The 17,254-nt window shown below is 40.7% G+C and overlaps 1 protein-coding gene across 3 annotated transcripts in view; it reads left to right on the top strand.

The window, feature by feature from the left end:
* tnrc18 (trinucleotide repeat containing 18) overlaps positions 1-15,709 on the top strand; it is a 62,002-nt gene extending 46,293 nt beyond the window's left edge. Inside the window, exons 21-30 of one of the 3 annotated variants that reach the window (XM_042720143.1) lie at positions 1,498-1,639; positions 2,532-2,649; positions 6,949-7,024; positions 7,487-7,595; positions 8,108-8,224; positions 8,679-8,837; positions 9,150-10,438; positions 11,218-11,454; positions 11,593-11,667; positions 11,753-15,709. In XM_042720143.1, the coding sequence (XP_042576077.1) occupies positions 1,498-1,639; positions 2,532-2,649; positions 6,949-7,024; positions 7,487-7,595; positions 8,108-8,224; positions 8,679-8,837; positions 9,150-10,438; positions 11,218-11,454; positions 11,593-11,667; positions 11,753-11,959 (2,529 nt within the window). In that variant the 3' untranslated portion in view covers positions 11,960-15,709. Of the gene's footprint in view, positions 1-1,461; positions 1,640-2,531; positions 2,650-6,948; positions 7,025-7,486; positions 7,596-8,107; positions 8,225-8,678; positions 8,838-9,149; positions 10,439-11,217; positions 11,455-11,592; positions 11,668-11,752 lie in introns of all 3 variants that reach the window. The other 2 variants (XM_042720142.1, XM_042720141.1) reach the window with 2 other exon arrangements.
* The last annotated feature ends 1,545 nt before the right edge of the window (positions 15,710-17,254 follow it).

Here is a 17,254-nt window from a genome sequence, read left to right as displayed (position 1 = left end):
TTTGAAATGGTTCAAAAAAGTTATTCAAAGTTGTCCTAAGACAAGAACGCATTTTGGTTTTAGGACAACTTTGATGAAAGGTTTTGATCCACTTCAAATGTTGATTAGTGTATTATAAAGGTTTTTATAAGCTAAGCTTATCTATTAATTTTATTAAGGCTCATGCAGTTGTATTAAATATTATTTTCCATTTTTCCATTCAGATGTTTAGTGTCAGTAAGACTTCTTTTTTCTCTTTAAAAAAAATTAGGGGCATTAAATAACCAAAATTGACAGTAAAGAAATGTATAATGTTACAAATGATTTCAAATAAATGCTGTTTTTTTTTTAACTTTCTATTCATCAAAAAATCCTGAAAAAATGTATGGTTTCCACAAACATATTAAGCAGTATGACTATTGATATGAAAATACAGATTTACCATCATGGGAATAAATTAGATTGTAAAATATAATGAAATATAAAACAGTTATTTTCCATTTTAATAATACTTAACATGCAGGCTTGAGGAGCATTACAGACAACTTTCCATAACCCAAAAAAATCTTACCAACCCCCAAACTTTTAAATATTATATTATATTATATTATATTATATTATATTATATTATATTATATTATATTATATTATATTATATTATATTATATTATATTATATTATATTATATTATATTATATTATATTATATTATATTATATTATATTATATATATTATATTATATTATATTATTTGACCACACTTAGACTTATACATTTGTTTGGCCTGCCTTAACACTCTTAGTGCATAAAATACATGATGCACTGTGTATTTCCTCACATTTTTAACATGCCACATAATAAATATTTGAAACAGACTTAGTGTTGCGCAGCCATTTTGTGCTACACTGTGACGCAGAGGAAAAACAGCGAAAGGGATTAGAATAATTTTACCTGGCAGGCTCCAGGCCTATTGGGAGAAGCCTTGCATATAAATGAGCCACCCCTTCCTGCTCCCCTGTCCCAGTCTGCATGGGCCTGCTCTCAGTACCCACTGTGACCAAAGGGAGGGAGGTGAGATGGGGAAGAAAGAGAGAGAGAAAAGGGGCGAGTGCAGTAGAGCAGCAAGCCTAATTAGACTGCACACTCAGCGGGAAAGCAGTGAAATTAACCAAACGACATCTCGCTCCATCCATTTCTCCACCCCTTCCGCACAATTTATTTATTTCTTCTCAAGATAAATCTCCACTGCTGCTGTTTTTTCATCTTCTGTATAAATCACGTTATAATGCACAGTGCAGAAGCTCGGGAACTCCTCTGGGTATTTGCCGCATTCAAAATCAAGAAATCCTACATCTCGTGAGCCGAGCTTGTCACTCATCTAAATGGGTTTTACTGAATCAATTCTCCTTTAGTAAGCACATGGGTCTCATCTTTAGAACTGAACCAACAATGGCTCAGTGTTCAATATTTCATATTGTCACAGGAATTGGGGCAAAATGTGCTTGAATTCCCCCAGCAGGCTCGAGGGAAGGGCGGTGCTGTCAGCAAACTGATGGAAAGCATGGCTGCTGATGAGGACTTTGAGCCCAACCAGGACAGCAGCTTCTCCGAGGATGAGAATTCCCTTGTGAGCGCTCAGCCCGAAAGACCCTGCACCCCCGGTGAGACGCTTTCACATTCCCTCTTGTCAGCAAGGCCACAGAGCTCTTTCCCTTCATTGCTCCCCCGTTTTTAATTGCTGTTTTACGACTAAATCAGACTTCATTTTCTTGTCCATGCATGCAATTAAAAGTGAATGTCTTTTGAATGACGTGAGGGAGAGATCATTTCACAGTCTATCTTATCTTAATCCAGCATTAAAAATCAGAAAATTGATTCGGTCTGATTGCATTCATGCGTTAATGTGGCGAGCTGAGTGTTACTGCATGCATTAGCTTGTGAGCTGCTTGCTTCCTACACTGACAGGATCATAACCGTCATGAAACCTCACAAGTGACCAATTTGGAACATTGTGCATAGACAGCAACTCTGTGTTGCCACACAAACAGCCCTTCAACCCATGAGAGTGAGGCACAATTGATTTCAGTAGACTTGAGGATGTTGCTAAGCTAGCCCTGCTATACACTTATAAGCACAGAAATACATAGCACATCAATTTTGGGAATAATATTACCTTTTTTAATTATTTTAACATTAAACAATTTTATATTAATATTTCAATTTAATTCACATCGTTTTTTTTTGTTGTTGTTTTTTTTCATTGACCTTGTCACAATGCACTCTGGGATTTACTTCTCCACGATTAATACATGTGATGCTGTCTCAGAATTTGGCTAAAATGAGGTATCTTGGAGAGCAGCATAATAAAGTTACCTTTGGGAACAGTTTTCACATTAAGATGCTGCATCCATAAACAGCTCCGTGGGTTGTGGAAGCTAGCTATTTTCTCTAACATTTGCAGTTTTAAGGTGATGATGAGATGTCTCAGGTTTTATTTAGTAGCACAATTCAGCATGTCTCTCTTCTCATCTCCCTCTGTTCTGTTTCCCCCAGCCCCTCGGAACTGTGTCATTAACAAAGATGAACTGCAGGATGGGTTACGCGTCCTCATCCCTATGGATGATAAACTCCTGTATGCCGGCCACGTCAACACGGTTCACTCTCCTGACATGTAAGAGACTGTTTTCAATCCTGAAGCGAGATCCACCGATAACAGAAGTATATTTGTAACAGAAATCACTGCAAAGATGGCTAGGTAAAATGACCTAACTGAAACTTGTGGTGTTTGATGCATTTACAGATCAAAAGAATGTTTTATTGTAAGCAAATACATTACAGTGATACAAAATTTGTTAATTTGATTGCATTATTCTCAGTACTTTACGCAAGGAGAAAGTTGTCTAGTTTTGCTCTGAATGAAGTGTTGGTTTGGTTTGAGGCTTCCAACCAAGGGCGCTAAAAAAGTTGGCGTTCATTCCTGTGCCCTATTTAGCTGTAGCTCCCTGGCCATTCGCAGATTTTTTGAGACTTGAGCCACTTAGTGTTACAGGCAGTGAAATATTGCCAAGGTCCAGTTCAGGGTTCTCCGTGGAAAAATTTGGAAGTACAACGTTTTGTTTGGTCAGGAAACAGAAGGGGTGTGAAGTGTCTTGCGGGAGGCGATGACAGAAATGGGCAGTTTTGTTTTGTTTGGACTTTGTATGCTTTCTGTAGTCTCCCATGGCCTATTATCCACTTGGATGAACAAATTTTAGTCCATTGAGGGGTGAGATAGTTCCTCTCAAAGTCATCTCTATAAAAGATCATTTCATTTGGTGAAAAATGTAAAACTGGTGCAGCATCTGGTCGGGGGGGGTTCTTTAATGAGAGGGGCTCTGTTGCATTTCTGCCCTCTGTGAAATGTGTTGTCCTCCATTTTAGTTTCATTAGAGCGACGGCCCGCGGTTGTTTAGCATGCAGCACAGAAACGCATCTTCCTCTTATCAGTCCGAAAGCGAGGAGCAACCATTACAGTCCCTTCTCCCAAACTCCAGCAGTCTGCGAGCCAGAGGTCAGGCGATGTGTTGAAAATCTGGATGCTAGTTCACAAACATGAATCCCTAAATTAAGGGAGCAGAAAGGTGGTGCTTTATCTGTTCGTTTGCAGCACATTTGCGTGGCATAGTGAGAGATGTTTGTCGTATTTTGGCAGTGAAATATCTCTCCCCCATCGCTCGCTCTGCATGTGTCTCTTGTACTAAAAATAGCAGTTCCAGCCAAGCAAGGGAAGGTGGCTTTGTGCAGGACTGTGTTACCGCAGCTCTTCAAAGCGGGTAGTTCGGTGTGACGGTGAGAACTGCTTGCGAGAGGATTTAATATGACGACACCAGGCGCTAGTGCAACAGATCGCTTGTTGTCCAGCCTGCCCTCTGGAAATTCAATTCTGTAACGGCTTGTGCTACATAACACCTTAAAAGCATCCAGAGATTGAAAATCCGTGCTTGGGCACTCAGATGTTTATATGCCTCGCCTGTCTTCATTAACAGAGCCTGTTGTGGAGAGCCTGGGCTTCTGCAGGCATGAACATACTTGCAGTACATGAGAGCGGGCTGGTTAATTGTGCAGTCAATAGCTCACACAGCCGGTGTCGAATTGGAACTGAAATCTAGGGTAAGGAAAAGTGTCTGTTCTCAGCCTGAGCCTCGGCTTTCACGAAGCCTTTGTGTTCTGCTCAGAAAAGTCCTTTGGCAAAGCCATTGTCACACTTTCTGACGTGAAGACCATGCTAATGGCACAGGCCCATTATTTATGGGTAATGGCAAACTAATTGAAGCTTTCACTCCATCCTTCACTGGCTCGCCATATTTTTTTTTCTCTCTGTTGTATCTTTAATTATGTTTTAGAGATGTGGCTCTATGTAAAGAGAGAATAATGTGATTTTTTTTTTTTCACAGTTAAAATTCCCCATCTCTCACTGTTCCGACAATAATCAAAGATTTCTAAATGTCATCATGTCAGCTCAGAGAGAAATATAATATGGCAAATTGCATTTTAAAGCCTCTACACACTCTCTAACTTTCTTTTGAGCAGTTTTCTCCATTGACATGAAAATAGTCTTTTTTTTTTAAACCTGTTTTTTATGCTGTTCTGCTGAAGGGTTTATTTATATTAAGTGATGCTGTAGTGTGTGTGTGTGTGTGTGTGTGTGTGTGTGTGTGTGTGTGTGCGCGAATCAAGTACAGTTTCAAGATATTCAACACTAAAATAAACCCACACAGAGCAACCAGTATAAGGCTACTTCCCAAATATATAAAACAATGGGTATAAAAAATTGATCTGAGCTGAAATTGTTTTTTATTTGAAAACAAAGAGACTCTGGAATGATAATAATCACTTATTTAGGAAAACCAGTTTCTTGGGAATATTCTTTGTGGGTATCGTACAAAAATATTTGACTGCAGAATGCTACGAGTGACCAATCAGAATAAGTCATTTCCCAAAGGAAATATTATTTTAAATTATGCTGTAAAGACTTTTAAGTACCAAATATTTTCCACTTAACAAACAAAAACAAATTTACAAGCCCACATCAGGCGAGCCATCCACAGACGCGACAGATATTTAACCCCGCTTGTCCGGTCAGTCTTCCTCCCCCCTGACGCAGCTGGTGTGAATTTGTCCCAGGCTTTGCAGACAGAACCAATCAGGTTTGGCCAGCCGAGTCCTCCCCCTCAGGCCAGATCCAGGAGGAAGTGATCTGGGGGACGCTGTCCCACATCACCTCCCAGGTCCATGTCACAGTAATAAGGCTGCCACTCGGTGATGGACACCTCTGAAGCCTGGCTCTGGGTCCATGCTTGAACTGCAGGCACCCTCATGAATCCAAATGAAAAAAGGCCAAACATCCAACTGTCACTGCCTTTTTTTTTTTTTTATTTAGACAGAAGCACCAACATGCAGCTGCATGTATGCATCCCTTCTGATTTATAAGGCTCATGTGCTTACATCCAATAATAGAGAGTGACCTGCACTTTAAAGGACCGTTCACTGTTGTTTCTCTTTTCTTTAGACAACCAATAAAAGTCCAAAAGCTTCCTTTTCATTTAACAGTACTGAGGCATTTAACTTTGGCAGTGGAAGCTAGTTTAGCTGAAAGTGGGTGTTGCAGATTGTTCAAAGGTAAAATCTGCCAACTTCCAGAAATAATATTCCAATAATATTCCAAATCTGGAGAGAGAAGCCTATGTTTGGATAGTGGTCTGCCTACACACTGACTTAGCCTGGTCTGCTTCTTTTTTTTTTAAATTCCTTTTTTCCATTTGCGTCAGAGCTCATTTTGGCTCTCACATGTGATGTCAAGAAACTGACTTATCTTGCATATCCCCACTGCTCTGACTTCTTGACAGTAAAGACAATAAAAGCGCCACAAAAGGATACATTTATCGGGCAAGGAATTCAAAAAAAGGGGGCAAGCTCCTCCAAATTGTATCCCTAAGGTTGAGCTTGAATAAGGAAGGGAGGGTGGTTGGAGAGAAAGTCAAGCTCCTTTGGGCATTGTGAATAAAGGCCGGTTCAAAGCTCAGTGTGTTTCTCAAAAGAGCCTTGTCTTCAGGCTCTGAGTCTTTTGGTTTGGCCCCTCTGCATCTCTCCTCAACAGCCTACTACATTATATTTTTAGACAAAACCATTATGCACTGGGTACAGACAGCTTCCTTCGACAGTTTCATGTGTGTTCTCACCTATCCGACATGACAAAAGTGACCCCCTTCACTTTATTACTACACATCTGTGGATGCTATTCCAAAGCATAAAAACAACGGTCATCTTAGTCTTTTGTCACATTGTAATAACTTGCTCAACTTTACTTTTTGCTGACATCAGCTAGGATGTGCAGGCTATTATTTGCTAATAACCAATAGCCATATAGCTCTGCAGCCATAGTTTTTGTTATTTGTTGTGGTTATTGCAGCCTTTGTAGAAACTTCATGATATTCAAAGTCTGCATTAACTGAAACGTCGCCTATCGCCTATAACTGTTGACGTATGCAGGACTTCTAACATGGTCTGTTAAAACCTGATCACTATCTTAGTTTACTGCAAGCTCGCATTCAGATCAAACAATGCATAGAATCCAATAGAATAGAAGTCCCTACTCAGTTATACTTCACAATACAAAAGAAAAGCTCTGTCACTATTTGTTGCAATTTGCAGTAATTTAATGCCATATAATATTTTATTTACAAATTATACCACCTGTATTTCAGAAAGGGAGTAATTCTTTTCCAAAATGGAACAATCACTTTTCACCATCAAATCAATTACTGATAGATAGATAATACAAAGTCCTGGCCTACATGTTTGTTTGTTCCCATTGAATATTCTGACGCGTTCTTAAGTCGCAATAAGGAAACAATTTAACGTTAACATTTTCATGACAACAGGATGTGCGTACCCTTTTTTTTTTTGCTTATGACCGTGTCCTGTCTTACAGATACAGTGTGGTGGTGGAGGGCGAGAGGGGGAACAGGCCACATATCTACTGCCTGGAGCAGCTGCTACAGGAGGCGGTCAGTATACCACACTGCCCCACACCATTCATTGATCCACACACACCTTACGCCTCACCACAACAGACTTGTGTGTTTTACTCCTGGCACACTCCTCAGTTTCCTCTCGCTGCTAACAGGCCCGAGGCACAGTGTGATATAGAAGCTGTTTAGCACCTTCCCCTGCTATTAAGCTAAGGGCATGTTTTGCTCCAGTACCTCTGTCTGTTGGTTTAGGCACACACGCTTTCGCGGCTACCGCCTTTCCTTCCTAATGTACCGTTGGAAGCGGACCACTGCCAAGAGCAACCTTAGCCATTACCGCCTCTCTGAGATGGATTATATACACAAAATGTACATTTCCACGCCAGAAAATGATTCATTAGTTATTCGGCTTAGAAGATAGACGACCGCGAAGTGTCTGAATACACACAGGTGTTGATTTAATAATCCTCTCTGATCCACACTGGCTTTGTCCTACAGATTATTGATGTGAAACCCCCATCCGTTAGATACCTTCCCCAGGGGACCCGGATTGCAGCCTACTGGAGCCAGCAGTACCGTTGCCTCTACCCTGGCACGGTCGTCAGAGGTATGGTTTTCCTGTTCTGCTTAATTGAGCGCCTTTCACTGGCTATTACAGACTATTAACCAATGCGTTTTACTGCATCTACGTTTCTCAAATGGAAAAATATGCACAAATGTCCACTGTCCTCCGCATAGAGGTGTAGTAAGAGAACCTTTCAGGGTTGTTTCATTTCCTTTAATCTTAAATCTTTTAGCCAAGCCCATAAACCGAGCCGGGGAATGAAGGATGGTGTGGTTAGCTACATGCAGAGCTCTGCTCTATTATTATTTATTTTCCCTCCCGCTGAGGAAGGAGGGAGCTGGAGACTTGTCAAGAAACTCTTAAAGGGAGGTCGCTGCTACTGCCGCTGTCAGCCAATGAAAATGAAAAGGCCCTGTATGCATCCCGGCAGCCGCTGAGAAATATGCGGTCGCTCTTTTCGCGCAGCAGTGTTTGCTGTTTCACTCAGTGGAAACGTAAATTGAGGTGATGCGTGTTCTTTTGCGTCAGTCGTCAACCCTGTTACTTGTCCACAGGGAGCCCGGACATGGAAGACGTGGACGATTTGATTACAGTGGAGTTTGATGATGGAGACACTGGCCGGATCCCGCTCTCTCATATTAGGCTGCTGCCGGCGGACTACAAGATTCAGTGTGAGTATTCAGAGAAGCAGGGAGTAAAAGCCAAGGCATGAAGGAGCGCATGAAACATTACCTGAATGTTGAAGTTAGGTAAACAGCCCATATGCGTTCTGTTTGATTTGGAGTCCATACGGCAACTGATTTGTGTTTGGTTTTGCTCTTGAAGCTTGATGATGGATTCAGTAAAAGATGTTTTTCCACTAGTTGCCAGGGGGTTGCATATGATTAAGAGTGAGACTGAGAGATTTGAAGGCTTGTGTGTAATATTTAAGAGCACTGGGTAAATATTAATGTGTGTATATGTGTTTGACTGTGAAAATGTTTGTGGATGATCATTTTCAAAATATATAAAATAGAGAAGCACAATTTAAATGTGCCAGAATTTTTGTGCGTGTCAATTTTGTCAATCACAAATGTCCTTATTGGTCTATTGATAATGTTTTCTAAACTGAATTTATCTTAACAGGTGCAGAACCATCCCCTGCGCTCCTCGTGGCTAGCACCAAAAGGCGAGGAAGGAAGTGCAGTAAGGATGTACCTGATGGCAAAGAAACACCACCCAAAAACACAGAGGAGTCTGCTCCGAAAAGCAGGGGCAGAGGAAGAAAACCCAAACCCAAGCCAGGTAATTTCCACTCCATTGAATCAAACATTTAACCTCATTGACATTTTGGCTGGTATTTTTGTAAAAGTGGTTAATGCTTTGGTTCAAATTAAATATTAAGACGTCAGAACTGGTGTTACTGAAATGAGAAATGCAGTGATCTTACAAAAGTGAACCGGATTGGTGGTTTCATAGATAGTAAATCACTTACTTTTGCTTGGAAAGAGCTTACTGTCATAACAGGAACTGCTTTTAGCCTCCCAGCATTTTTATGGAGGTAAGTGTGTTTTTGGTCTGGCATATTAAAACCTTCCCTCCTGTGCTGCTTTCCAGAGCCTGAAGTCGCTCCAAAGGAGCATGAAAATCCTGACACACCACCCCCAACGCAGGTCCCCGAGAGGCCCCTGTCTGGCCAGAAAAGCGGCCCACAGCCAGGTAGAAAAATTAAGCAAGTCTGCACAGCCAGCCCCTCCATCCCCATATCAAATGAAAGCCAGAAGAAAACCACAGGAATCAAGCCCCCGGCCAAAGTGCGTTCCCAGTCTGTCTATTCACCGCCGCTCTATGGAAAAGTTCTGTCTGTGGATCTCTATAATGAGCCCTCCAGTTCTCTGGCCTCCTTTATATCCAACAATGAGAATGCGAGTCCCGCGGGGAAAGGGAAGCCGGTCAAACGCTTGCGAAAGCCTGAGGAGGAGGCATCTGGGTTTGGTGTGAAAACGCAACGCAAGCAACCGCAGACTGAGATTCTCATCAAACTGGACCATGAGGGAGTCATGTCACCCAAAACCAAGAAGACCAAAGCCCTCATGATGATGGAGGGCCAAAACCTCTCCAAAAGAGAGAATAAGTCTGTCATGGGTGTCAGCTACACTACAATATCCACTGCAGACAAAACACTGAAAGCTAAAAACAAGCCGAGTGAGGCAGACCCGCCTACTACAGAGAGCGTGTCCACCTACAGTGTTCGTAAGCTTGGCAGTGGAAGTGAGGGTCTGATGAAGGTGAGCAAATCAGGGGAGAAGGACAAGAAGGAACTGGAGTGTCCCAACTGCAGTAGCAGCAGCAGCAGCAGCTCGGAATCTGAGGGAGAAGAGGAGCGAGGGGCCTCGCAGGAAAAGAAGCCCAAACAAGACTCGACTAGCTCCAACAGCTCGCGGGCATCAAGTCCCACCTCTTCCAGCTCATCCACAAGCAGTTCCTCATCCTCAGCTGGTTCTCACTCCTCTTCCTCCTCCTCATCATCCTCCACCACCAGTGAAGAAGAATCCTCCTGTAGCTCAGATGAAGAACCGGTTGTTGATTCTCAACCATCCCCAGCCACAGAGCATGTACCACCTCAAGAGGAGGAAGACGAGAAGGCCAAGTCAAAAACGGGGCCTTCTGCCAACGTCCTTAAGCTCCAGAAGCAGCAGGCATCTGACACACAGCAGCAGAAGCCCCAGAGACAACAGAAGGTGAAGCAGGGAGTCGGTCGCCCCAAAAGACGAGAGGGATTCCACCTCCCAACTACTAAGGAGCTGGCAAAAAGACAGAGGCTACCCTCCGTCGAGAACAGGCCCAAGATCTCCGCTTTCCTTCCTGCCAGACAGCTGTGGAAGTGGTTTGGAAAGCCTACTCAGGTAAGCCCATGTATTTTAAGATTACACCTTTCTTGAAGTCCCTATGCTAAATCTACAACATCTTAAATTATGTATTTCATTGAATAAAGTCCCAAAGTATAGTTCAGTTTTGATGTGAACGTTAGGGAAAACCCTTTCAATCTATGCTTCATATGTAGCATACACAAGCTTCACCCTTGTCCAGTGTCTGTGCTATTTCTCTTCAGAAGTTATGACTGATTAAAAAATGTCTTTGTATTCATTTATACTGGAGTTGCGAATTTTTGGAAGAACAATGGCCAACCCCTTTGTTTTGCTAAGGCTAGGCTTTCAAAACTAGCATTGTATGTATACTAAATACACATAATTGAATAATATTTTTACACTTTTTGCATAATTGGACAAAATTACAGCTTGATTGGAAATGATGCACAATGAAAATATTATTTTTACACATCACATCATTTTATCTCAGACGTGCTTCTCATAGACACCTTTGTCTTAGTGGTAAACAAGTAGACTATTTTCTGACATTTCTAGTAGCATAAATGTTTTAGTAAAATTCTTTTAAAATGGTTTTCATTCTTTTTTTTTTTAAGTGCCATAGTTAAAATTTTAATTTTTACATTTTATTTTAAAAAGTTGCAAATACAAATGAAGGCCTTGTAAAAAGTTTCCAAGACAATTTTAATGTGACCTTCATATAACAAAATGAAAAAAAAGAATCTGTTAGTTTTTAATAAAAGGACACAAAAGTGCCCGAAGAAATATCCTTTTGCTTTTCCTTCAACTTCTGACAGAGGCGGGGAATGAAAGGGAAGGCAAAGAAGCTTTTCTACAAAGCCATAATGCGTGGGAAGGAAATGATCCGTATTGGAGACTGTGCCGTGTTCCTGTCTGCTGGACGACCCAACCTCCCCTTCATTGGACACATCCAGAGCATGTGGGAGTCCTGGGGAAACAACATGGTGGTCCGTGTCAAATGGTTCTATCATCCTGAGGAAACCAACCCTGGAAAGAAACTTCATGACAAAAAGGTTACTTTCATCTCCCTTTGCTAAACAAGAATAATGGTTTGCGGGCACAGCATTATGATGTTAGTATTGGAATGGTACTTGATCTGTCCCAGTCTTGCCTTTATCTGGGTTTGTAACTAATCAAATTTTGTTTGGCAGAACTGGGAACAAATGTCTGGCCAAAGTCGTCCTGCTGTTCTGCAGGCTTCCAACCAGAGAAAAGACTTCATGGAGGTAAGAAAACCAATCCAGCAAATGGTTTGATCCTTTTCGTCTGGGTGAAAACAGACCGATAGCTCTCTCTGCTTTCTCTTTCCAGCGGGCCCTCTACCAGTCCTCTCACATTGATGAGAATGACGTCCAGACCATTTCTCATAAATGTCTGGTGGTCAGCCTTGAGCAATATGAGCAGATGATTAAAACTAAGAAGTACCAAGACAGCGAAGACCTCTACTACCTGGCCGGCACTTATGAACCCACCACAGGAATGATATTCAACACGGATGGAGTGCCTGTAATCTGCTGAGGATCAACAAATGAGACGCGTGGAACCAAACGAATGAGATACTAGGGCTAGACAAGATGTGTTGGCTTCACCCAAAGCCCAACTAATCAGACGAGTACAGAAAACGTCCTGACAAATACACAAGCATCCGTTGAGAACAGAGACCAGATGCCCATCATTTCAAACACGGTCAAATTGCGCTAGATTCGAAGTTCAACGCAAGTGTTTGGTCTGCTTCGTGATTGTGGTGGATAAATAATGTTCTTGGGAATCTCCAGCTGAAGAGTAAAACATGGCACAGAAAGTGAAAGCGTGTCAAAAATGTCTTGAAGGTCAACTGCATCTGCACCGCTGAGCCCTGTTTCTCAGCCATCACCGGTGCGGCTGAAATGGAGGTGACACCACTTCTGCAGGACTCATTCTCCGGGTGAGAAGGCCTGCTTGGAACCAGCTTCTTTGGCCATGGGACCAACAGTTACGGAAAGAGTAATTAAAGCTGACAGGCCATGTCACACTTCTGCCCAGAGAGTCGTCCCCATCACACGCTCTGCTGTCCAGTTACTGCTGGTAGGTCCCTGGCAGAACTTCAAGGGCTGGCTAATGAACTCAGACAGGTAAAACGATAGCAGACGTAAAGCTGCGGACCATGTGAGAAGCACTTAAAAGAAAGGACTGAACAGTGGTCTGCGAGCCTGCAAGGACTGTTTATTAATAGGAAAGTGTGAGTCACTTTTCCACCGAGCGGCCCATAAGATCTATCAGAATATTTATATACGATCCTCGGCACCTCAGACGCGGCGGCAGAAAGGTTTCTTTTTACGAGTCAAGGGCTCTCCTGGGACGGAAACGGATGCAGATGACGCCCGTTTGTAAATACATGCATACATGCTATATATGATATGGACAAATATATTTTATTTTCGTGTACAATAGATTTATGTGACGGTAATTTTTTTAAAGCATCAAAAGAATAAAAAAAAAGCTTTAATAAACTGTGAAAAAAATGTTAACAAATATCAGGAACAAGTTTTAGAGTACAGATCTTGTAAGTCGTTACTGGAATCTCAGATGCCCACTACATTGACGACGTAATGTAATGTAATCTTGATATCAAAACTACTATTACAGGACAAATGGTTCGTGGGATTTGACAGTGTTCGAATCCGGTTGTCCCATAATGCAGTTTTACAACAGAAAGCACTTAAATTCTGCCCTTGGTCTTACACAGGACAGACTTCCCTTGACAATCCCCTGTTCAGGTGGACGTGAAGCGCTTTGGCGGGAAAACCATTTTAGTTCTCTCATTGCTTCTCAGGGTCAGTGAGAGATGGAGAATGAGAGTTTAAAAGCACCATATAATCAGGCTACGCTTGCTTTATCGTGTCTATTTTACTCGGCTTTCTCTTTTTTCTGGAATTATCCCCCACAGAAAGCAATTACATCTCATGCATGAAAGCACTTTCTTCGAATAAACAAATAGCAGCAGTGCAGGTGACGTTATCTGTTAGCGCTGAAAGTCGAAAGCCGAGTTGTTTTTTGCCTTTCTCAAGTCTACGTTTTTTTTTTTTCCATCTCGTTTTCTGGTTCGTTCCTAATAGCCTTAACCTTGGTCCCTAAAAGCTGCCGTGTACCGGCAGAATCAAAGTCTGAATGTTCTCTTTGAAAACAGGTCCTTCTGATTGATATTGTGTTTCAGAGAAAGTGCCATCAGTCATCAGAGGCAGTTAGGACCGGGCTATGTATTCGCTGCTTCTCTAATCAAGACCAGTCAAATGTATTTGATTTATGACATCCTTACATGGATGAAGAGACTAGCAAACACCTTATTTGCTTAATTGTAATTAGGGTTCTTATTTGTGCCTCATTTTTACGGTTCAGAGGAGGTATGAATGTCTTTTTCTTTTTAAAGTGTTGTTTGATGCTGGAAGGAAACTGTTTTTCATGTCTATGTGTATGTTTTTTTGTGTTTGTTTTTTTAATGAAACAAAAACCATTAGATGATCTGATTCTGTACTGATCTTTTTTTAAACAATTATGGTTACCAAGATATATAGAAAAGATGATTGTTGTTGTCTGCAGTTGCCCAGCCCAATTTTTTTGAACTCTGTAATTCTTTCTACCTCCCGCCTTGGTTCAACGTTTCATGTTTTTGTTTTTTAATATTTTCTCTTGGTGGTATTTTTACACTTGTGAAAGAAATGTCACTGCATGTAGGCTTTTAAACCATTGCCTGTTTTTAATTCTTTCGCCATGATGAATGCCCTGATGTCTTTGTGAATGATGTTCATTAGATACTTGGTTCTTTCTGTTGTTTTGTTTGGTTTTTTTCCCTGTTTTTAGAGGGAGAATTGTGAGATCGAGAAGGGTATGGACACTAGAGACTTCCAGTCTTTGCGACTGGAAAATATTTGGCCTGCTCAGTATTTTGGAAATGTCTTTATATTATAGAAATGTTGACACTATTACGTATTGTAGAACCGTCTGAAATGTCTGAAATATATATATTTTTTTCATGTACGTTTCATATTACATTGCCCGGTCTCTCTTAAAGAGATATTATCTTGTTGATATTCAATAGGTTGTATTTCTTAACATGTTTTATCATTTGTATGTGTGGTCTTGAGGCTTAAAACGATATTCAGCCTATTCCGGTTCGGACTGTTTTTCTAAGTCACCTAATTTGGTTGAGGATTGTACACGCACCCAAAGCTAATTCAGATGCCAAATGATCTTCGAATGCACAGTGAATCTGAAGCAACAATAAGCAAGCTCTTTTTTTTTTCATTATTTGACACGCTGTGTTGAATATTTTTGCCTGTTTAGTGAGTTGTACAATTTAAGTGCCCCTCAAAACAAAAGTTTACTCAGAGCTTGAGTCAAGCTGAAAGCACTTTTTAGAGTATTTTTGTCTGCATGTTTTAGAAATCGCGTATATGCTTCTAGGAATAATATTAGAGCAATCAACAAAAGTATATTTTGCTTATTGTGACGTAGTGTAACGTGAATGGAGGCTGGGTCACTGAATGAGACAGTGGCCTCTGCTGGTAGCAGTCATGTGGGATGAAGCGCTGAAGTCCTCTGCTACTCGTCCAGGGTCTGTTTGAGTGTATCTTATGATGTATAAGGTTTAACTGGCTTGTTAGAAAACAGTGTATAGCCCAGTAGAAGCGTTCTAGAGTTCACTGTTTGCATGATTCTGTTCAACCTTTTTCTTTTCGTTTCTTTCTTAATGACATTCCCCCTCTCGGAACAATCGTCCTCCATGCTTAATGTGCAATACTGCTGAATTTGGATTCTGTGAGGTAGCTGCTAGCGAGGGAAGGAACGCGTTCATGAATGTGGGAGATGAGAGAGAGAAAGTTAGTGTGGACTGGAGGCTGGTCCTTCACTGGTCTTCATCTGCTGTTCCTTCTGCATTGATATGGTCCTGTTACAAAAGAAAAATAATAATAAAAATTTAAAAAGCTATAGTTTTGAAATTATTTTGAAATTTTAAAGCATCAAGGTTTTGTAAATGATCCTTTATGAGAGGGGGAGATGAGTATGGATATACTTTGTATACACATTTAATCTTGTAAAAAGCAAAATTACAAAATACATTTTTTTTTTTTTACATTGAAACCGATATTAAAGATTACTGTTTACTCGTGTGTGTGAACTTATGGAATTGGATTTTTTTTTTTTACCAACGCAACCAGCATTATCAGTGTTTTTCAATTCTTTTAGTATCTCAGTATTTTCTAGTTCATCAATAAACGTCATGAAATGGAATTGAGTTTGTCTGTTTTTTTTGTTGCATTTTTCACTTTTTTAATCGAGTGTGTAAAACCCTCTGGGTTTGAATCGCCTCAATAATCCACATTGTATTTGGATCCAAAACCTTTTTGGAGAACTGTTATTATGACTTGATGAGCTTTTTACAGCTCCTGTCATTTGCTGTATAAGTGAATCTTTAAAGATGCCTGTGAGAACAAATCAATAAGACTAGCAGTGTAACGCTCAGTCTTCCTTATGACCACCATCAAACTGAAATTTCAGTCATGTGACCGCAGGAATGCTGTAAAAAGGTTTCATCTTACAACATGGCTGAATTGCATATTCATGTCCACATTGAGGAAAATGAATACTGTCCTCTGTGAAAATATTGTGCTGCTCTACTGAATGAGTGTTATTTGTGTTATGGTAGTCCTTGAGCCATTTAACTGGCAATGGAATGTTTTCCATCTCTTCCTTTAAAAATCCCATTTCTGAAAGAGTGTTTTTCAACATGCGTGATGATTCACTGCACACTGTTCACAGTGGTGCGATAGATTCAAAAGGTCACCAGGGTGTTTTGTTAGGTAAGAGGTGGTTTCTTAGTCTCCCTTGTGAGCAATCACATCCATCAGGATGCCATTTTAGAGCTTCCTGGAACAATTTACAATTTATAGCAGCGATTGTTGCATTGAACTGAAGCTGAGCTTATTTTGCTAATGCTAGTGCAACATCTTTAGTGAATTCGACAGAATGAAGCTTGCTTTGAGGGAAAAAAAGAAAAAGTTTCCTGAGCAATTAATGTTACCAAGGGAGTCATGTTTGCTGTGTTGACCATTCATAAATTATTTCTTCAAGTGGAAATGAGCCACCTCCCTGCCAAAATGGCAAAACATGTTTGTGTATTCGCTGATCTCTAGTCTACCATGGTGAAATAGAACTAAAGTGCTCTCTTTGGAGGGAACTCCTATTGTTAGTGGGCTGGCATGACTGTGACCTCACTGTTTGAAACCATTCACTCTTCCAGTAGTCTAAATAAGGAAGAGATTGCATTTTAAGTGCTTGTGAAATCGGAAAGAATGCTTGCTTTGTGCTGACACAAATCATGTTGAATTTAAACCCCTTGGCTTATTTTTTGCTCCATCAAAAGCACAACTTCTCAATTTCCATTAGCACTGCAGATGAGATTTGAAAATGCATGTCTTTGATTTTGCTTGTAGTGGCATAAAATTAGCATAATGCAATCTAACAGAAGTGCGCCTTAAATTTTATTACTGACAAAATGCATCTTGCATATAGAGGCACGCATCATGATTTCTCATGCGTTTTTAATGTTCTAAATAAGCAAAAAGATTGTTTATGATTAAAGCAAATGGCTGTGAAGTAGGTTTAGCTGAAAAGTTCACTCTTAAAGGGACAGAAAGTCATACAGATTTGCAAAGACAAAATGATTAAATGATGAATTTTTGTTTTGCACTTAACTATCCCTTTACAGTGCCTTGCGAAAGTATTCATACCCCTTTATTTTTTTCACGTTTTATGTTGCTGCCTTATATTAAACTG

This window comes from Cyprinus carpio, chromosome B3 (assembly GCF_018340385.1).
Source record: "Cyprinus carpio isolate SPL01 chromosome B3, ASM1834038v1, whole genome shotgun sequence".
Classification (NCBI taxonomy): Eukaryota; Metazoa; Chordata; class Actinopteri; order Cypriniformes; family Cyprinidae; genus Cyprinus; species Cyprinus carpio.
The sequence above is the reverse complement of the archived record's forward strand: the minus strand, read 5'-3'. Positions and strand labels throughout refer to the sequence as shown.